The 22,212-nt window shown below is 46.3% G+C and overlaps 2 protein-coding genes across 6 annotated transcripts in view; both read left to right on the top strand.

The window, feature by feature from the left end:
- The window catches only part of Kcnj10 (potassium inwardly rectifying channel subfamily J member 10), a 30,703-nt gene extending 17,594 nt beyond the window's left edge, over window positions 1-13,109 (top strand). Inside the window, exons 1-2 of one of the 5 annotated variants that reach the window (XM_038349294.1) lie at window positions 7,275-7,413; window positions 11,116-13,109. In XM_038349294.1, the coding sequence (XP_038205222.1) occupies window positions 11,116-12,255 (1,140 nt within the window). In that variant the 5' untranslated portion in view covers window positions 7,275-7,413 and the 3' untranslated portion in view covers window positions 12,256-13,109. Of the gene's footprint in view, window positions 1-7,274; window positions 7,414-10,312; window positions 10,432-10,854; window positions 11,009-11,115 lie in introns of those variants that run through there. The other 4 variants (XM_038349297.1, XM_038349296.1, XM_038349295.1 and 1 more) reach the window with 4 other exon arrangements.
- Window positions 13,110-18,977: 5,868 nt separating this feature from the next.
- On the top strand, window positions 18,978-20,937 carry Pigm (phosphatidylinositol glycan anchor biosynthesis class M). Its single transcript, XM_038349307.1, has one exon. It carries the CDS (start codon window positions 19,151-19,153, stop codon window positions 20,420-20,422), a length of 1,272 nt encoding a protein of 423 aa, XP_038205235.1. The 5' UTR covers window positions 18,978-19,150; the 3' UTR covers window positions 20,423-20,937.
- Window positions 20,938-22,212: the final 1,275 nt, after the last annotated feature.

Here is a 22,212-nt window from a genome sequence, read left to right as displayed (position 1 = left end):
GGAGAAAGAGGCAAGAGTCATCCCTAGCTGCATTATGAGTTCATTGTAGCTTGGACTATAAGAGATCCTGCCTCTGCAGGAACATTGTGGGGTGGGGGTTTTCTACCCATTGTTTCCTGCTAAATCACACTATTAGTTGAATTTTCTGGTTCTTCCATCAAGGCGAAGGAGGATGAGCTAACACCTCCAAGCAAATGTTCTGAGGTGAAGACTCACATGGGGCCAGGTTTGTTGGTTCTCTGGACCATTAAAGCGGAGGCTAATGAGGAGACAGTGGTACAGCTCTGTCCTCAGTTGAACTCAACACAGTGCCAAGTCCTCACAAAGGCCCAGTTTACTGAAGAGCTCAGGATGTGCAGTTCTGTATACCCAGACAACAGCTAAGGGCAGATACCATGGCTGGACCACAAGTCAGGGAGGAAGTATGGAGGTGATGTGGGAGTCTGAGAGGGCAGGTACCCAAGGAGGCAGTGTGCCATGGAGTCATCCTCCCCCCGCAAGGACAATGGGCTCTCTGAGATGCCACCCTCTGGAGTTCTCTGCAGGAATGTGCTTCCTTTCCTGACACGGGTCAGAAGACATGTCTGGCGAGCAAGCTGGAGGAAGGGCAGTGGTCCTGATCAGCCCACATTGACAGGCAGCAGTGGTGTCTAAACACAGGAGAACATCTGACATGGCCCCATCGCTTTGTCCCTCCCACTCTTGACTGGAAAACACAGAGGGGGGTCAAAAAGGCCAGGGGGAGGTCACGGACTCCCAGGAAATGCTTTGAAGGCTTGTATCCTTCCTTCTGATCAAACTCTGAGAACTTTCCAAACGTTGATACAAGTAAAGAAAAGCCCATTCTTCCATGGGCCAGGGCCTTGGTGTCAGGCTGGGGCTAAAGGATGGGAGGGCCAGGGGGAAAGGAGGCTCGAGGGTGGGCAACAGAGGCAACAGTGGCTCGGCAGAGAGGGCGGGCTCCTGGACACACACACACACACACACACACACACACACACACACACACTGCCCCCTTTTTCCTCACCTCGAGATTTGTGTGCATCTGGCTCCCTTTCTATTTGTTTATTTTCACTGGGGGAAGAACAGGAGAGAGATTGATGAATACGACATTAAGCTTCAAAAGGACCTACATCCAAGTCCATTCTTCTAACCTCCAGGACTTACATAACCCTCCGAGCTTTTCTTGCTGCCCTTCCTCTTCTTCCCCTCTCTTTTCTCTTCTCTTCCTCTCTTTCACCAAGAACACTTGGAAGCAGAAATGCCTCTTTTCAGGCTCAGCCGCTCTCCTCCAGGAGGCCGCGAAGATCATTATTGAAGTGGGATTGGTATTCAAAGAGGAGATGATACGACCGTGAGAGGAGGCTGAGGAGCTGTTTCCTTTCTCCGGTGGGAGAAGTGGGACCAGACCAGGTTAGCCAGATGTCGAGATTTTTGTTTTACTTGTTTTTGAGATATGTTCCTTCCATATAGCCCAGGCTGGTATCAAACTCATCATTTTCCTGCCTCAGCCTCTGGAATGCTGGGATTATAGGCATGTGCCACCATCTCACCAGATGGGGAGTTTTAAAACAGAAAATGGCCTCTCCCTTCTTCTAGCACCACACCCTCAAACTGACCTCGCGGTGTGTTCTGAATGACAGAGGACAGGAACGTGTCCACAGATGAGCTGCAGTTCATAAAATAAAATAATATTTTAATGTTCTATAAGCAAAGAACTGGGCATCTTTGAGAGCTAGTGCTGTCTGGTCTAAAGTATTGTAAATGTTTCATTTTATTCCACAGTGCTTTGCTTATAAAACATTAAAATATTATTTTCCTAAGATCTTTATAATCGATATCCATGGAGCATATGCGGAGGGGAATCCCGTGGCTATTGGTGTCTCTGGGTGCAGACAGATGTGTGCTAGATTTGGGGCAACGAGGAGTTGGTACAACCTTCTTCTTCTACAATGAGAGATCCGGAGGTCTAGTGGGTTAAGAGCTTGTCCAAGTTCACAGAGAGTCTCTGGCACAGTTGAGACACACAATATCCTGCTTCCCAGTCCAGTGCATTCCCAGGAGACGGAACTGTACTCTGTGCCCTGGCTGGACTGTCCTCATCCTTGTGCACAGCTATCTCACTTCATCCCCAGCATGTGATGCACGAACACGTCTAGGTCACTGATTTAAAATGCATCTTCTCTGGAGATGACCTACCCATGGATTCTGTTGGCTGGCCTGTGTTAGTTGCGTACCTTGTTGTTGGGACCAAACAGCTGACAAGAAACGAGTTAGGGGGAGAGAGGTTTGTTTTGGCTCTCGCTTGAGAGGGAATTCAACCCATCATGGCAGGAAGGCATGGTGCTGGGAGTGTGAGGTCACATGACGTCCATAGTCAGGAAGCAGAAAGCCAGCTGAGTACCTGCATTCATCTCTTTCCTGTGCTCCCAAAACTTAACAAAAGAATGATGTCTTATTCTGACTCTGATGTCCCCAGTGCTGTACACACCTGTCCCACTGCACCCCTCTCAGTGCCTGCACTTCTTTGCGTTCTTCCTACAAAACCCCAATCGCAGTTTGCCCATCCTTTAGAACCAGTCACCTTTCTCTTTGTATTCTTCGAAAGAGACACTTGTATTCTTCTTCGAAAGAGACACTTGGGTGTAGCAGGAAAAACTCAATTCCTGGTTGCATCTACATCTCCTGGTCTGAATAGCAATAATAACCGTTTTCTATGGTGATTTGGAAATCATATTAACCAACAATTAAAACCATGGCACTCAGTCCCACTCCTCCCACACAACAGATGGTTAGTATTAGTTACCTCCCAGCCCTCATCCCTTGAGTTAGATGTCACCTTTCCCTTGATGCACACTGGTCCCTGCATCACTGGTTCCTGTCTCTTTTATGGTCGATTCCCTTATTAGGCTCTAAGGTCTTCAAGGACCTTATTTTATATCTGGTTCCTCTCTACAATTCCAATGTCTTGTTTAGAATCTGGTACCCAGGAGATACTATAAAGAAATTTATTGTACAAGTGCATGAAAATGAAACACATACTGCGTGTGGTGAGCAGCGTGCCATTTCAGATGGAAATACTTAGCTTTTTTCTTTTGTTAGTCTAATTAGTTATCTGGAGTTTCCATGTGTGTAAGGGGGAAAAAAAATCACACACAAAAAAATCAAGGCGGGAGGAGGAAAAGGTCCCCAAGGTCAGAGTAGAGTTTCACTCATTCTACACAGAACAAGAGGGTCCTCAGCCCCACAGTGATGGCGGCATCTTCTTTCCCTTCGAGCAGTGGTTCTCGGCCTTCCTAAGGCTGTGACCCTTTAACAGTTCCTCAAGTGCTGACCCCACCAACCATAAAAATTATTTTGCTGTTACTTCATAACTGTGGTTTTTGTTACTGTTATGACATGTAATGTAAATATCTGATGTGCCGGATAGTGATGTGTGACCCACAGGTTGAGAACCACCGTCTTAGCTTGACCTCTAGAGCCAGAAAGGGTTGTGCTTCCCTCTATTCATTAATCCACTCACAAAATACTGCCTGAGCACGCACTCTGCACCATATAGCTTAGCTATGTCAGTCAGCTTCGGGCTGCTGTGACAAAATAGCCGAGAGAAACATTTAAAGGAGGAAATGTTGAGTTGTAGCTTGAGGCATTTTGGTCTGGGTGGTAACCTCTCTTGCTCTTAGGCCAGAGGCATGGCAGCAGCATCATGGTAGAAGGCTATGGAGGAGGAAAACTGCTCACTTCAGGGAAACAAGGAAGTCCAGTGGAAGGTTTGGGGGGCAAGATACATCCCTACAGGTCATGCCCAGTGACCTGTTTTTATCTAGGACCCACCTCCTAACTTCCAGCTAGTCTACTGATGAGTTAGAACTCAATGATCCAGTCATTCATATCTCTACCTCAGAACACTGCCGTAGTGGGGATCAAGGCCTTCAATACGTCAGTTTTCCTGGGAGAATATTTGATACCTAAATCATAAGACGAGTAGTCAAGATACAGTAGACCTAGGTGTTTCCTTCAATAAACTTGTTTTCACTCAAAAGATACATATAAACTGGGCGGTGGTGGCGCACGCCTTTAATCCCAGCACTTGGGAGGCATAGGCAGGAGGATCTCTGTGAGTTCAAGGCCAGCCTGGTCTACAAGAGCTAGTTCTAGGACAGCTAGGGCTATTACACAGAGAAACCCTGTCTCGAAAAACAAAACAACAACAACAACAACAACAAAAAGATACACACACACACACACACACACACAGAGAAACTCAGGAATAGGGTGTAGTTTTCAGGGAAGGTGTTATGGAACAGGAGATGTCTGAACCAGGCTCAGGTAGCCTGGAAGACAGGGATAGGTGAAGGAGAGAAAGCCTGTATGAGTACAGATGGGCTTTAAGAGCAAGACATTTGTTTGTTTGAATGCGCAAAGGGGAACCGTAGGAAATAAGGCAGGGAAAGTGGGTTAGACGCAGACCACGGAACGCCCCAGGTGCTGGACTCAGTCTGGTCTCTCGTTGGCGTATAGTGAAATACTTCCTATGAGCTGGAGAAGGAACTGGGTAGATATAGTGTAATGAAAAGTGGGTGGAGCCAGAGGACTTGATCATGAGGCCAGTTCCATGATGGGGGGGGGGGGTTTTGTACCATCTTGCTGAACCTCAGTTTCCTTGATCATAAAGTAAGGACTAGGATTTTGTTTTTGTTTTCTTGTTTTTGGGGTCAAACTCGAGCCCCGGGCATGCTGGGCAAGCATTTTCTCTCTTAGCTCTGCTATATCCTCAGCCTCAGGACTCGGATCGTTCTCTTTCCCAGGAATGCCATGAGAATGGACTGTGCACAAGCTTTGGAAAATACCAGATCAGTGTTCCTTTTTTCATAATCAGAAACATAAGTAGGAGTAGCACAGTAGAAATGTAGGATGAGTTTGATTACAGAACGAACGGAGCCTTGAGACGAACAGCCGGTGGCGCAGTGATTGATAAGGAGATGGAGGGAGGAGGCACGAGGAATACATCCATGGCATGGAACATTACGTGGTCACCTGAGGAGGAAGGGGAGTTTGAAAGGGTTCTAGGACTTGGAATGTGAGGAGCTGGGAGAACGATGGCACCTTTAGTGAGCTAGGGAACAGAGAGAGGGACAGGTTGGAGAAGAATGAGAGATGGTCTACATTTGGGAATGAACGAGTTTAGTATTCACATCCCTAAGTTCCTTTCAGTGGAGTTGCTGTTGCTACAGAGAAGCTCTTTCTTTGGGGTTGAAAGAACTCCCCCGCCACACACACATGAGAGTCGTCAGGAAATGGTACAGTTTATCCCTTGCCCTTCTGCCTGCTGTCTTTGATGTGGAGTTGAAGCATCCTTTCTAGCCGCCCAATACAGCATAATAAACCTTACTGCCAATTAATCTATTTGATTAATTTTTTTGAGATAGGGTCTTAGGTATCCCAGACTGGCTTTAGATCTGCTATATAGACAAGGATAACCTGGAACCTCTCATGCTCCTGTCTCAACCTCCTGAGCACTGGGATTACAGCTGGGCCACCATTACTGCGTTATGTGCTGTTGAGGATCAAATACAGGGACTCGTGCATGCTATGCAAGCCCTCTGCTAACTTAACTTCCTTCCCTGCCCCCACCCCTGCCATCAGCTGACCCACAGAAGGGTTGGCATTGAAGTCTCTAAGTTGTCTTTCCTTCACCTTCCGAAAAGATCTGCAAACATTTGCCGGATTAGTCATGCCTGAATGAACTTGGATCTCCTCTTTCCTGTCACGGCTCCTTTTCAGGAAGTCATCTCCTGTGAGGTGCATTAAGGGGGCAGCCTCACTCAGATCTGACCAGATTGTGCCTTAAAAACTTGCTTCTGGTAAAACAGATGCAAGCGTAGCCCATGGCCTTCAATTAAGAGTTCACAGATGGCAAACAAAGGCAAATAAACATTTCAAAGTACTGTGGTGTTATAAAGTGAAATTCAGGCAAGAGTATGCTTAGAAAACTCATGTCAGTGAGACAGGGGTAGTAGGGGTGTAAGGCGAGGAGGGCTCCCAAAGGCATCACATACAACACTTGGTCCAGGCTTTGGAAGGCAGGCAGGAGGTCATCAGACAGCCAGAGAGTTGAGCAGTACAAAAGCAGGTCCAAAGGTAAAAAGAATCTGATAGTGGGCTTTTCTGCAGAGCTGAAGTCTAAGAATGTGAGAAGACTGTCAATGGTAAGGCCCAGAACTAAGTAGAAGCCAGGTGTTGTGGCACACACCTTTAGTCCCAGCACTCGGGAAGCAGAGGTGGTTGGATCTCTTCAAGGCTAGCCTGGTCTATAGAGAGAGTTCCAGGATAACCAGGGTTACACAGAGAAACCCTGTTTCATAGCAAACAAACAAACAAATAACAGTAAAGAAAGAAAGAAGAAAGTAAGAAAAGAAAGGAAGGAAGGAAGGACGGAAGGAAGAAAAGAAAGAAAGAAAAAGGAAGAAAGAAAGAAAAATAAGCAGAGACTAACTCATGGAGGACCTTGAATGCCATGCCAAAGGCTTGCAGTTTATCCTAAAAACAATGGGGGACCTTGACCAGTTTTAGTCACAAGAACTATGTCTTGTCTCGTGAGTAGTCAAGTACTTGAGAAAGGCATTGATAGGGCTGGAGAGATGGATCAGAGGTTAAGAGCATTGCCTGCTCTTCCAAAGGTCCTGAGTTCAATTCCCAGCAACCACATGGTGGCTCACAACCATCCGTAATGGGGTCTGGCGCCCTCTTCTGGTCTGCAGGCATACACACAGACAGAATATTGTATACATACTAAATAAATGAATATTTAAAAAAAAGAAAGGCATTGATAAATCCATTCATTCTGACGCATAAGTGGTTGGCATAAAAGTGCTTGTAGGTTAGGAAATCCAGCTCTAGGGGGAGCTGACAGTGTGAAGTCAAAGACAGGCATGGTGTTTGGGGAGGAATAAACATGACTGTCCTTAGGGCTTTTGCTTTAGGAAAGAATTAGCTCACTCCTCAGAGAAGACGGGTGATAGGTAGCCGGGTCCTGTCTCTATTCAGGCTGTTTTTAAGAATGCCAACCCCAGTGCATGGCTGGGACTGTTTTGGAGAAAGTGCACCCTCTAGAGGAAACAGGATGCATGTTTTTTGGTAGGGCAGCAACAAGCCACTTCCAGAACTTTGGCTGGCTTCCTTGCCCCAGAGGCCTGGCCAGCTTGGGGGTGGAGTGTGCTGATTGTTTATCTGTTTCTGAGTCTGGCCACCCCTGAGAACAAAGTGGCTTGGCTGTAGGAGGTGGCATAACCGCTGGGAACTTTGGATCACAGCTGGAGGTGGCAGATACAAGGGCTGGCGACCTAGACAAAACAGTTGGAGGCGGCTAACACCACAGCCAGAGGCAACAGCGACAACACAAAAAGCTAGCCGGTAACCAAAATCTCTAGGGCCCATGAATCTACAGCCTTAAAACCCGGCTTTCAAGGCTCCAGGTTCTCTCTTTTCTGTGTCAGCAAAACGCCTCAGTACAGGATACCAGGTGTTTTGGATCAGGAGCCAGAAGACCTGGATTGGGCTTCCCATTTACCACTTGTTTGCTTGGAGTGATTTTCTCTGAGCCTTCGTTTCTAACGATGTCTTTCCTATCTACCTCATAGTGTAGGGATCAAATTACACGTTTTATAAAGTAACAACCATAGGCTATTGTGTTGAGGATGATAAGCTAGGTTTTTGAGAGCCTCCATTTTTCCTGATTATGTAGCACCTCCTCTGAACACAAAGGCTTAGATGAAAGATCCCTGAAGGTCACCTCGAAAAGTTCAGGGCTAGAGGTGGGGAGGAGGAGACATTCTTGATGCTCCCCACGGGTGTGGCTGGAAGCTTAATCACTGGGTATTGAGTGAGAACAACATCCATCTCCTCTGCAGGATCTCAGGACATACTGACGGCACGCTCTCTCAGGACACACTGACTGCACGCTCTCTTAGGACATACTGACGGCACGCTCTGTACCTCTCTGGGACGCCTCACGTCTGGATGATTCTGATTATAGATAGCATTTTCTTCAATGTAACTCTTCCTCCCTACAGTTTGAGCTCACTGGTCATGTTTGTTCTCAGAACTCAGAAAACGAATCTGAACCTTTATTTATGTGACAGTCCCGCAAGCCAACTATTTCACACACATTTGTTCTTTCTCCAGATCATCTTCTCTCTTGACAAAATCCGTCTGTTTCCTCCAACCGCTTCCCATGTGATCTGACCCTGAATATTTTTTTTTCATATCTTGATTGCTGGAATACTGAAGACTTGGAATGAACCAAGTAGAGTGGACTCAATTATTCTAGAGACATCATTCAACCAAACTAGCTTAAGATTGTATTGCTTTTTGGCATGAATAACTCATACTGGATTTTTTTTTCTAAAATGTTTAAATCTCTCTTCCCCCCATGGTAATATGACTAAGTTACATTTTCATAATCTTAAACTTTCCCAGATAATCTTTAGGCCCAAGTGTATAATCCAACATTTACCCGTTTTATTAGATCTGGCTCACTCATCTGGTCCTCCTTAGATCCGAATTCTGCCCAGTCCTTGTAAGCTGCCCCAGGTTTGTGCCATCCACATAACTGATGGCCACAATATTTTCGAATTTTGAATGAAATTAGTGTTAAGATCATAGAATAGGGCAAGATCAAGGATAAATTTCTTTGCTACATCATTAGGAAATGAATTCTAGGCTATTGGGCTCTCCTCACCAGTACTGTTGAATTTTTAAAACCACCTAATTACATTACCCTTCTGATTATTTTTCTCTATCTTATCCCCAAAGGTATAATGGTAGATTTTGTCAAAAAAATAAAAACTTGTTGAAGCTTTAGCTACACATTGTGCGTATTTTGTTGATTTGTCAATTTGGTAGCCTAAACATAGAAGGAAATGATGTTATTCTGATGTGGCTTGTTCTCACTATACCCACTGTGAGTCTTTCTCTGTGCCACAGTGAGTCTGACCGACAACTTCTGTTCTCTTGTTCTGTCTAGTTACACACAGTCCTTGTATTTTATTTGAGACTCTTTCCTAGGATCCATATCACCCATTTGTCTATAGTTTATGAAGTATATTTCATTTTTATTTTTGAAAATTAGATATTCTCTCATATCTAACTGTGCAATTCCTTTGTTTCAAAATCTCACGTATAAGTTTCACATCCTTAAGAGTTTGATGATTAAACATTCTTTTGTTTGTTTTTCTTTTGTTTTTTCAAGACAGGGTTTCTCTGTGTAGCCCTGGCTTTCCTGGAACTCACTCTGTAGACCAGGCTGGCCTCGAACTCACAGAGATCCACCTGCTTCTGCCTCCCTGGTGCTGAGATTAAAGGTGTGTGCCACCACCATCCAGCAATCCAACCTTCTTAGGTGCAGACTCTGCAATGGCACGTGTCGACTGTGGATTGCTGTAGATGGTTATTATTAGAGTTTCTGAGTATTGAGCAGGGCTTTATTTAAGCTCTAAATAAGAATCATTCAGAGCTATAGAGCTTCCTTGTTTGCTGCAAAAAAGGAACCAAGGCCATAATATAGTGAAGAACTCTAGGGTCTGGCTAAGTAGCAGTCTCCCATGGATAAGTGTTTCAAACGGGCTCCAGGCTCATAAAACGGGCAGACTGGCTGCTTCTGAATGTTCTCAGGACCCTCATCCATTGGTGATCTCCAATTCAGTGCCTGTGTGGCTAGGAGTACGTGGAGAGGCCCATATAGCGTAGACTCTCCCAGGGGAAAGCAATGGGGAAAATGAGGGAGTCTGATAAAGAACAATGGTGAAATGCAGTGGTTCGGACATACGGGGCAGGGAATGCAACGGCTGCTCTGATCTCCAAAGAGGCCCCAATCCCAGAGATCATCTTCCCCCTTCGCAGGAGTTCCAGGTGCCAGACTCAGAGTCTAAGTGATGAAAATCTTCCCTCCTGGAAAAGTACAAAGTTCCTTTTTGGGCAGGGATGCCAGACGCCTTGTACTAAGTGAGCTGTCTCCTATTTCAATGCCTCGTCCCACTTTCTACTGTGAGGACGAATAGCAGTCTTGAATGTGAGCTCGTGCAGACATAGCTCTGACTAACATGGAGTTCACCTTCACTTCACTCAGTCAAGGCAGTTTTGCTGCCTACAGTCAGGCATCACTGCTAACCGGTGGGGAGAGGTCTTGGTGCCGGCAGGAAGCTTCAGCCCGCTGCTTCCTTCCTGCATATTACGTTTGCTCAGATCTTCTCTGTGCTCTTTCTAGCACCAGGCTAGACCCTGGCCCAGACTTAACTTCTCCCAGGTGGTGCAAACAAAGGATGGCGGTGAATGAGGCTGGGTGCTTGACCTGCAGGGGAATGGACCCCTTCTGCCATTTTCTCATCTGTGGCCATTAACGCAGGACTAGGAGAGAGAACAGTAAAATTAAAGGTATACATACATCTTAAACAGGACTGTTCTAGAAGGATTTTGGTGGAATAGGTTTTCTTGCCTTGATATTCAACAGAGGGGGAGGGGTTTTACTTTAAATTAAATTAGGTATCTCCACAGGAGTGGTGTGTGTGTGTGTGTGTGTGTGTGTGTGTGTGTATGTGTTTGGTGGAGATCAGCCGAGTTCTTTCAGGGACCTGTGTACTTCCTGCTATTTCTTCTCTGTCTCACCTCTTCCACAGATCAAAAGAATATTACACTGTATTGCAATTATGTATTTAACTCACGTCCTCACTAAGCTGCGGGTCCTTAGCAGGAATGATGTCATTTTCATCTTTGACCTACCGGCACCTCATGTGGCTGGCATTTAAAAGTGCTCTATAAATATTTGCGAGGGTAAAAGGCATCAAAATGAAGGTTGGGAGCTGACAAGTTGACTTTGAATCAGCAGGTAAAGGCATTTGTCACCAAGCTTGACCACTGAAGTCCAATTCCCAGGGCCCACATGGTGGGAGAAAACGAAATCTTGCAACTTGTCCTCAGGCAGCGACACTTAAGCACTCCCCCATAAATAAATGTAAGAGATTTTAAAGGGAAATCTTAGTGCCTCTTCCCATTAGGTGGTGTCTAGGAGTTGGCTGGGTTTGGACAATCACCTCACTTACGCTGTCTTGCTCCCTGCAGATGACATCAGTTGCTAAGGTCTATTACAGTCAGACAACTCAGACAGAAAGCCGGCCCCTAGTGGCCCCGGGAATACGTCGGAGGAGGGTCCTGACGAAAGATGGCCGTAGCAACGTCAGAATGGAGCATATTGCTGACAAGCGTTTCCTCTACCTCAAGGACCTATGGACGACCTTCATTGACATGCAATGGCGCTACAAGCTTCTGCTCTTTTCTGCAACCTTTGCAGGCACCTGGTTCCTCTTTGGTGTAGTGTGGTATCTGGTAGCTGTGGCCCACGGGGACCTGTTGGAGCTGGGACCCCCTTCCAACCACACCCCTTGCGTAGTGCAGGTGCACACACTCACTGGAGCCTTCCTCTTCTCCCTCGAATCCCAGACCACCATTGGCTATGGCTTCCGTTATATCAGCGAAGAGTGTCCTCTGGCCATCGTGCTTCTGATTGCCCAGCTGGTGCTCACCACCATCCTTGAAATCTTCATCACAGGTACCTTCCTGGCAAAGATTGCCCGGCCCAAGAAGAGGGCTGAGACTATCCGCTTCAGCCAGCATGCAGTGGTAGCCTCCCACAACGGGAAGCCTTGCCTTATGATCCGAGTTGCCAATATGCGGAAGAGTCTCCTCATTGGATGCCAGGTGACGGGCAAACTGCTTCAGACCCACCAGACAAAGGAGGGTGAGAATATCCGGCTCAACCAGGTCAACGTTACTTTCCAAGTAGACACAGCCTCTGATAGCCCCTTTCTCATTCTACCCCTGACCTTCTACCACGTGGTGGATGAGACGAGTCCCTTGAAAGATCTCCCCCTCCGCAGTGGAGAGGGGGACTTTGAGCTGGTGCTGATCCTAAGTGGGACAGTGGAGTCCACCAGCGCCACCTGTCAAGTTCGCACTTCCTACCTGCCGGAGGAGATCCTCTGGGGCTACGAATTCACACCGGCTATCTCACTTTCAGCCAGTGGCAAATACATAGCGGACTTCAGCCTTTTCGACCAGGTTGTGAAAGTGGCTCCCCCTGGTGGTCTCCGCGATAGCGCTGTGCGCTATGGAGACCCCGAAAAGCTCAAGTTGGAAGAATCATTAAGAGAGCAAGCTGAAAAGGAAGGCAGTGCCCTTAGTGTGCGCATCAGCAATGTCTGACTTCCTATTCTCTTCTCCCCAGCCCTTTGGCCTTTTCCTCTTTCAGTGCCCTGGGAAAAGGAAACTATCTGGGTTCGCTGGAGAACCCCAGAAGCACCCGTCCTCTACTTCCCCTTTCTTAACCGGGCGGTCAGCCAGTAGTCCAGACCGCCCGGAGTCCAGGCTTCCCTCTCTCTGTCCTTGCACCTTTCTCTACTGCTATGCCAATGCACGCGACTCGTAAGCCAGGATGGGGGACGGAGCGGGGAGGTTAGGCTGAGTGGTGTGGAAAGCCTCAGCCATGCTTGGAGATTCACGTTAGGAGGGCCATATGATGGGATGGATAGACTCCCCCAGCCCCCTACTGCTAGAAAGTGTGATGACTTGAGACTGGAGCTCTCCCATTTCTGTTTCCATCTAGTAAGTCCCCCTAAGGCAAAACTCTCTCAGAGGGTCACTCTATGGACTATGCTCTCAGAAACAAAGGAATCTGAAATCAGTTTTCCCTGGGCTCACTACCAAATCCCGAAGAAAGAAGCCAGGGTTTGTCATGGTGTATTTAATTTCAGCTGGTAACTCCTGACATAACCTAGACCTTTGGTCCCCACCATATTTTTCCGTTCCAGTTCTCACGTGGATCTTCCGAGGATCCCCAGTTCTCTCTCAGCTTCTGTTCCCATAGAATCGGGGCTGATCTGAGAAACATGAACAGCCGCCACCTCTCCTGCACCCACCCTGGCTTCGGAAAAATTCAATTTTGGAACTATCGTCTAAAACTCTGGCTCTGTCCTGGGAAGAGTTCTTTTACTGTGTCCTGTGAATAGCCAATGCGCTCTCTCTCTCTCTCTCTCTCTCTCTCTCTCTCTCTGTCTCTCTCTCTCTCTCTCCTCTCCCTCCCTCCCTCCCTCCCTCCTACCCTCTCTAATTTTTTCTTTTGAGACAGGGCCTCACTGCGTAGCTCTGACTGCCCTTGAACTCACTCTGTAGACCCAGATGGCCTTGAACTCACAGAGATACACCTGCCTCTGCCCCCAAGCACTGGGATTAAAGGTTTGAGCAACTATGCCCTGCCACCAATGCTCTCTAAGTCCAGTGTTCAGGCCCCATGGAAATATCTAAAACCACTCCAGATTACACTGTACGTGGCTCCTCTTCTTCCTTTCCTACCCACTCCAGACCCCTCATTCCTTAACCCAAGCTTTTGAAGAAAGAGAGGGAAACACAGCCATTTCCCTTTCTTAACATCGGCCAATTAAAACTAGTCACAGGGGACAGGTTGCCAGAAAAGATGAACCAGCTTCTCAGATTTCCAGATTTGCTGTACAGAGCCTCTGGGAATTTGTGATGCTTTGTCAGGATTTGGACCGAAGCAGAATTCGGGCTGAGAGCCACTATTTTGTTACACCTCCTGGTGCCCTTCTGGAAAGTTGCCAGCTGTTTTCTGAGGCGATGCTGAGGGGGAGGAGCTTACATTCTGATCTCAGCTGTGCTGACACAAAATAATGGAAGTCAGCGTCATCTCTCTTCTCTTCTGCCAACAGGCCCGTCTCAGGCAATTTAAAAAAACAACTTACTATCAGACCTAGGCCATTCCTAGTTCTCTGCTGAGGACCGTGGCAGGGGTCAGGGAAGAGTGTTATAAGCACCAGGCCCTGTTCTAAAGCCCGAAGCACCAGTGAGCTCTGGCTCCCGTTAGGTACACAGGAAACCCCAGAAGATGGTATAGCAGGAATTCCAGCAGGGATGACATATAGTTAATTTAAGGTGGAGTTGACAAATGACGACAAGAAACACATTTAGGCAGAATGTATACACGTCTCTTTGGGCAAGGCCTTGCAGAGAACTCAGAAGCCCTTGAGGCTGACCCATCTCAGCTGTGCACAGTCTGCTCACTTTGGTCTTTCCTTGAACTCGGTTAACTGTAGTTTGAAAATGAAGAGCCTTCAGCTTCTCCTGCAAAACCCACCATTATCCTTAAACTCGCATCAAGACAAGAACCAGAAGAACCTGGCAAAGAGTCAGCTGCTTTCCAATACACCCTGCAATTTACCCGGTGGCGTTCGGTGTGCGAGGACCAAGTGTACTGCTGGTGTGTATCTTCATATCCACTGGTGATGTTTCCTCTGTCTGGTTTCTCCTGCACATTGCTGCTTCCCTCACAAAAGAATGACTCTCTTCCCAGTCTCTTGCCCAAGGGCCACCTCTCCTCAGACTCCTGGCTAACAATGTGAGAAGAGAACGTTTTCTGCTTTAACCCCTTTGGGATTTCCTCTACAATCCCAGGCTTTCCTCTAAGGTGCACTTCAAAAGTCATTCCAATCTGTTAATTCAGAATGGCACCCTTCTGCCACAAGCCCAACATTCTGCATGGAACAATTCCCACTCCCAGTCCCCTGACCTGAAATCCTTTTTCAGGATGTAGGACAAGCTTTATAGCAGCCAGGAGGGACGAGAAGTGGGTTTCCTGTTTGTACCAGCTATAGACTTAGAGCATCAGGACAGCAGCAGGTGAGGATTTTAAGTGGGGTGGGCAAAGTAACCAATGGGGAAGGGTATCTGGAGAGTGAAAATGGGGAAGATGAGGCTAAGGGACCCAGTGAAATGAAACCCAGAGTCTCACTTATGACTGACACAGACAAGGTGGGTGGAAACGTGGGAAATTGGGATATGATATATATGTTTATCTATGAGAAAAACAGAGATAATATATAGAAAGATATGTATATAGATGTACATATACCCACATATATGGAATGTACAGAGAGGAAGTACTCAGGTTTTAGCAAAGGGACAAATATCTTGCCTTGGTTTTATGGAGTAGGATACTGGATTTTCTGTGTTATGGTCGGCAGAGCGGTGAGAGTAGCTGATGGTTTTCAGTTTCATTTATGGAAAAGGGAGGGACAGACCCTGTTGTCCCTTTCATAAATAAAGGCGCACCCATCAAGGTTTGATGAACCTGTGCTGATAGGACAAGAGAGGAGCTAGGAAGTAATGGGGCAAGGAAATGCCCTACCCATGAAGATCTAAGAAAATCTATCACTCATACTATGTTCTACTTATTCCTGGCAGCAACCTGCTGCTGAACAACTTCTAAAACAAGCAAGCAACAAACAAACAAACAAACAAACAAACAAAACACCCCGCCATTTTCTTCTCCTGAAGTACACTCTGCATTTCCCATTTTTCCAACAGGGAAGGAGCTCGAGCTCTAGGCCCCATAACTAAAAACCGAGAAGCTGAAAATTTGGTATTTTGGAGGGAGGCTTTAAGTGGAAACCTTACTGTTAGAATACAAATGCCAGGACTGATAAGCTGTTGAGCTCAAGATACTCCCAAGACAGAGGCCTGAGCCTATGTACAAGAATCATTGAGAGGGTGCTGCATATATCATAGTTCCTGTCCTGGTAGAGAAGCAGATGGGATGGTTTGGCTTGGAGGCTCTTCTATTAAGAATGCGGTTTTCATCTTCCCTGGAGGATGGTACAATTCTATGGGAGGATTCTGAAACCCCTAATTCCTGTTGCTCCCTACTGCCCCCTCCCACTCCCTGAAACCCACTTCAGCTAGTGAAACTATGCACGGGTTTCCCTGACATCAGCAGAGAAAGAAAATCAGTCATAATATAGCTACTGGCCAGGAACATTGCACCTTCTCCACGACTGCTACCACGAACCTTTACCCCTGTTAGCTTGCTTAGTTTCTTTGCAAAATAACACATTACCGATGCTGTACAGTTAACTGGGCTTCCAGGCCCACTATTGGCCAACACTACTGAAGCAGAAGTATCTAGGAATGATTTTTTTTCTACACACTGCATTAAAGACTAAACCAGGTCCAATGGATTTAGAAAAAAGATGTGTGAAGTATTTTTGGTTTATTTTTGTCTGTTCAGAAGAGACTACTAAATAAACTGGATGAATCTCTTGTTCTCACTGTATCTTCTTTTAGACATGGAAACCTATCTTGTATCAAGGTTTGAACTCCTAGGCTGACTTATGGGCGGGGAGGGCTCAGTTCAGCTCTGCCTTTCTTGCTGGTTTTCCCTTCCACTCATACATTTCATTAACAGTACCCCTAATCCTTCCAACCCTTTTCTTGCTCTTTCCCTTGTTAAGATCCTTTAAGAAATAAATTCCACACTCAGTCTTTAAATTATCAAAAACATCCTATTTACTTATTTATGTTTGTGTGGTGTGCATTGTGGGCATCAGAGTCGACTTTCGTGAGTCAGTTCTCTCCTTACACCATATGGGGTCTAGGAAATCAAACTCAGGCTGTCAGGTTTGGCAGGATAAGCACCTTTACCCATTGAGCCAACTCTGTGGCTTGCAAATTCAGTTCTTCTTTTAAAAATTTATTTCATTTTATGAGTATAGGCATTTTGCCTGCATGCATATATATGTGCATCATGTGCAGGCTTGGTGCCATGGATCCCCTGGAACCAGGGTTACAGACAATTGTGAGTTGCCATGTGGATGCTGGGAATGGAACTGGAGTCATCTAGAGGAGCATCCAGTGCACTTAACCACTGAGCCATTTGTCTAGCCTGAAATTCCAGTTCTTAAAGGGCAAGGCTTACTAAATACGAAGACTCAGGAATCTGAAATCTGGCTCAGCTAATTCCAGGAGTCAAATTGGTCTGGATCTGGGACACTGTCCCTTTTAGGTGGTGATATTTGAGTCCATTGCTTTTCTTTCACACTCGGAAATACTTTTTGGATGTTTTCCTTACACATGGAAAGGGTATGGGAACCCATTTTAAGCAGGAGGCATTTCTGTCCCCAAGTCTCGAAGTCATGGATTTCTCACCTATTCTTACCTAGCATGAGCCTGAGAAGGTTGTGGTCAATATCCAACCCCCAATACGCTGGCAAGAAGCAACAAGTTATACTCACTGACTCTCAGTCTTTGAGATGGAACGACAAAGGGGAGAGGGAAAACTGGATCCCTCATCATTAATAAATCTACAAGTGAGCCGAAAGAGATATTAAATGTCCCAGACGTATGAAATAACTAGATCCCAAATCTGTAGTTCTTACACACTTGTGAGAAACAAGTGGTACAAAACAAATACAGATACCAAGGGTGAAACATTTAGCATGTGCTAATACAAAACAGGTCACTAACATATTCCAAAACACAACATCTGTGGAAAACACTCCACAGGTTGGATACTAATGGCAGGGAGTGAGATCTGTTCAAGAATCCTGCTGTTTTCTGCATCTCATTCATTAGACTCCAAACAGGCTGTTTCTTTTGATTAGTTACCTTTTCTTCTGAATTTGATGTCTCTCCTATTTTCTAGGCCAGCCATAGAGGAGAATTAGCTGAGGCCTTTTGGCCAAAATACCTAAGACAACCCACCCAGAGGAACCCTTACTTAATCTTCAGACACTACTCTTGTATCCTCTACTGAGACTAAGCTTCACTTTTCTATAACTCCCAAAGGAAAATAACACACCAGGGATAAAAAAACGCAACAAGGAGAGAGGTTATCAGAAAGATATCAAGGTGAGATTAAGACAAAACACAGAGCGAAACCAGAATTCCAAATCGGCATTTTATTTATAAGTTCATCACGGAGCAATTAAGATATGTTGGGTCAGACAGACCTACTTTCAATTCCAGTTCTGCTGCTACTCAGCTATGTGGCTTATTTACTCTACATAAACTCTGATTTTCCTTACTGGTAACGATAAGAATATCTACTTTACATTAAAAAGTAGTTAGCATGTCTGATAATTGTAAATTAGTCCTTAACAACTTATGAATCATAAAGGCTGTTATTTGAATAATAATGTGTCATCGCCGTATATATGATCAGTGCATGGTGAAAAATGACTAGAAGTAGTTATTAATCTACAAGGTATACTTACAACAAAGCATATTAAAAGATAGAAGCATCAAAATATGAGGTTAGTATGGCTCGTTCAAAGGATGAATGTGAGGCGTAGGATGAGAGCTGCATGTCCAGACTGACTGGAGCCACCTCTATACTAATCTACAAAACTTTCCCTAGGAGCAGGTTCAATTTGTAAGATCAAGCCAGCCAGCACGGGTCAGTTACCACGTGTCTGAGACTGTACTACATTATGGAACGTACAAAGAAATAAACACTTTGTACTCTCAAGGATCCTACAATTTAGTTGAAACTGGAAATATTCCAAAAGTATGAAGTTCTTAAGTCGATTCTAAGTGCAGTAACCAGAAAAAGAATGAAAGAGTTGGAGTCCTTGGCAAGAAACTAGTGGGAGTAGGGTGGAACGGGGTGGGCGGAGGGCAGATTTTGACTTAGGTGAAGGATGCCTGAAAAGAACGGGAGTTGAGGGCACTCCAGGGGAGACCGTACAGACGGATTATGGTAGGAAAATTCCTAACAGAGGTCAAAAATGAGAACTATTTTAGGCTTATTTCCTTTCCATCTACATTTTTCACTCTCAGTCCTCCAAGTCAGTCCTGAGGGATGTAGCCAGCAGGTCCCAGCTCACTCTGTGCCGAGCGTCCTCCTCGGCTGACCCGAGTCGGGAGCGCGGCAGCACCGGTTACTAAACACAAAACTCACCCAGCTCCGTAAGAGCGCAGCCACTCCGGGCTTTCCGGGCAGCGAAAGTGTGGCCAATGGGGGACCGGAAATCCCGCCTCCGCCGGAGGAAGCTAGGGGAAGCTAGCCAGCCAATCCCGAGGAAGGTAATTGTTCCGCGGGGGACCACGGAGGAGCCGCTCGGGGCCGGAAGTAGCGTGGGGGCGGGATTACGTGCCGGAAGTGCCGGAAGTGCTCGCTCCCGGGTTGTTTCTGTTTGCAGTCCGGCGGAGGAGATGCTCCGGGAGACCGAGGGCAGGGAGCTGGAGGACGGTTAGAGAGCGGGCGGCTCAGCGTGGAGCCGGGGCCGGGCGGCTGGGCCGCAGCCAGACCATGAGCTACACCAGGCACTGGGGGGAACGGTTCCTGAACCTGCGGGTGCCCCCCGCCGGGGTGTTCGGCGTAGCCTTCCTGGCCCGGGTCGCCCTGGTTTTCTACGGTGTCTTCCAGGACCGGGCTCTGCTGGTGCGGTACACCGACATCGACTACCATGTGTTCACGGACGCCGCGCGTTTCGTCACAGAAGGGCGCTCGCCTTACTTGAGGGCGACGTATCGCTACACGCCGCTCCTGAGTTGGCTGCTCACTCCCAACATCTACCTCTGCGAGCTCTTCGGCAAGTTTCTCTTCATCAGCTGCGATCTCCTCACCGCCTTCCTCTTATACCGCCTGCTGCTGCTCAAGGGGCTGGGGCGCCGCCAGGCCTGTGGCTATTGCGTCTTTTGGCTGCTTAACCCCTTACCCATGGCGGTGTCGAGCCGGGGCAACGCCGACTCCATCGTCGCCTCCCTGGTGCTCACGGCTCTGTACTTAATAGAGAAGCGGTTGATAGCGTGTGCCGCGGTGTTCTATGGCTTCGCGGTGCACATGAAGATGTATCCGGTCACCTACATCCTCCCCATAGCGCTCCACTTGCGGCCCGAGCGCAAAAGCTACGAGAGCCTCCGGCAAGCCCGCTACTCCTTCCAGGCTCGTCTGTACGACTTCCTGAGGAGGCTGTGTAGCTGGGCGGTGCTGCTCTTTGTCGCGGTGGCGGGACTCACGTTTTTTGCCCTGAGCTTCGGTTTTTACTATAAATACGGTTGGGAGTTTTTGGAGCACACCTACCTCTATCATCTGACCAGGAGGGACATCCGCCACAACTTTTCTCCCTACTTCTATATGCTGTACTTGACGGCAGAGAGCAAGTGGAGTTTCACCCTGGGGATCGCCGCGTTCCTGCCACAGTTCATCCTGCTTTCAGCCGTGTCCTTTGCCTATTACAGAGATCTGGACTTCTGTTGTTTTCTTCACACATCCATCTTTGTGACTTTTAACAAAGTTTGCACCTCTCAGTACTTCCTTTGGTACCTCTGCCTTCTGCCTCTGGTGATGCCACTAGTGAGAATCCCTTGGAGAAGAGCCATAGTCCTCTTGATGTTGTGGTTTATAGGGCAGGCCTTGTGGCTGACTCCTGCGTATGTGCTGGAGTTTCAAGGCAAGAACACCTTCCTGTTTATTTGGTTAGCGGGTTTGTTCTTTCTTCTGATCAACTGTTCCATACTGATTCAGATTATTTCCCATTACAAGGAGGACCGCCCAATAGAGAGAATCAAATATGACTGACGTGCGTTCTGGATCTTCTGCAGCTTCCGTTACATTCTGATTATTCTGTGTGGACTGGGAAAGCTTTGCAAGCTTTTCCTCCCTGAACATCTGAGGACTCCAGTGAACGTTCCCTTGTTCCAATAGAAATGAAAACCAGCGTTGGCCTTCTATGTAAAGGAGACCCAATAATTGAGGTCCATCCTTTAGAAAGTCTTAGGACTCATCTGCTTGGTGAGAAGTAAAGGTCCTTGTTCAACAGTCGGAAAGCCGATGAAGCTAGAAGATGCTGGTGCTTTTGAACAGTAGAGAAGTCTACAGTAAAGTCCCTAGCAGTGTTTGTTCCTGTCACACTGGGCCACTGTTGTTCCTTCAGCCCCCACCTTTCCTTTCTGCCGTGGTGACAGCTGTGAACATTTACAGAGTTCCCAAAGTACAACATTTTTACATAGAAAATATTAACACTACCATTGTAGTTGGGAAAGTTTTAAATTTTTGTATTGGGGCTTAGAGATAAACAATCCAAAGAATTTAAACTGTGATCATGTATTTATTTTGTAATTTAGTCTTTCAGCATTAGTACCATTGGTATTCGTTTTATACCAAAAGATTAAATTTAAACTCATTCGTTTTTAGACCTGAGTTTTTAAAAAAGAAATTGAGGGGACTGGAGAGATGGCTCAGAGGTTAAGAGCACTAGTTGCTCTTCCAGAGGTCCTGAGTTCAATTCCCAGCAACCACATGGTGGCTCACAGCCATCTAATGAGATCTGGCGCCCTCTTCTGGTGTGCGGGCATACATGGAGGCAGAATGTTGTATACATAATAAATCTTAAAAAAAAAAAAAAAAGAAATTGAACACTATTATAATATTTATATGGTTATCCTTTTTCTAATTGCTAAAAAGATTTTTCATCTAGAATTTAAGCTGAGTATTGTTTGTTGTAAAATTAGTAGACTTTAGGTGATAAAACCTAAAGTTTTGGGTAAAACCTCCTTTGCTCTCTTCTGGTCTTATCACCTAAATCGTTAACACTGTTGATAGATGAGGCATCACCCAGCTTAGGTCCTGCCCTCTGAAAATTCCACAATGGGAAGGAAGGAGACTCCTGGAAAGCTCATGTGCATCCTGAGGGCTCACTGGTCTGGATGAAGAGTTACCAGGGATGTGAGGAAAGTGTAGAAACTGGCTTTGCTGGGCAGGTGCTTTCACTTATCACTCTGACATTTCCCCCGGGAAAGTACTTTCTCAGCTGTGTGAATAAGCATCCTCAATATTGTTAGAAAAGCTAGAGCCCTTCTAAGCTGAGGCTTCCTAACGTTCAAAGATCTAGCAGCAGATAGTATGATTTTGTGATCATGATTTAAGAAAACCAGTTAAATTGTTTTCCAGACTTAAAAACACAACAAATTTTTGAAAACAAATACTCCTCCAGAAAAGTTATGTCAAGGCAAGCCTAAAAAGTGTTTGAGGGTAAAATATTCATAGGCAGGTCATAATTAGAAATTTTGTTACTGGCAGCATTTATTTGCTGGATTTCTTTTGGGATTTGCTCTTAGAGGAATAGGTGGCTTTTCTCTGGCTGTCTGTAAGAAAGCAGTCAGTTGTAGAAAAAGATGAATTTTCCTAAACCGTCAAGGTCCATATGCCTAGCTAGCTCATAACAGCCCATTGTTAAAGACAGTTTAAGTAGTGGCCTTTGCAATTACAGCACATGAACTTTTTAAAATTATTATTATGGGGCTTGAAAGCTGGGCCTCAAGCATTCCAGGCACGTACTCTCCACTGAGCTATGTACCCAACTCCAAGGG

Source organism: Arvicola amphibius, chromosome 12 (assembly GCF_903992535.2).
Source record: "Arvicola amphibius chromosome 12, mArvAmp1.2, whole genome shotgun sequence".
Classification (NCBI taxonomy): Eukaryota; Metazoa; Chordata; class Mammalia; order Rodentia; family Cricetidae; genus Arvicola; species Arvicola amphibius.
Note: the sequence above shows the minus strand (reverse complement) of the source record. Positions and strands in the feature narration are given on the sequence as shown.

Excerpts from the sequence above, each read along its gene's own strand:
- Pigm (XM_038349307.1), top strand. The coding sequence starts at position 19,151 with ATGAGCTACACCAGGCACTGGGGGGAACGGTTCCTGAACCTGCGGGTG.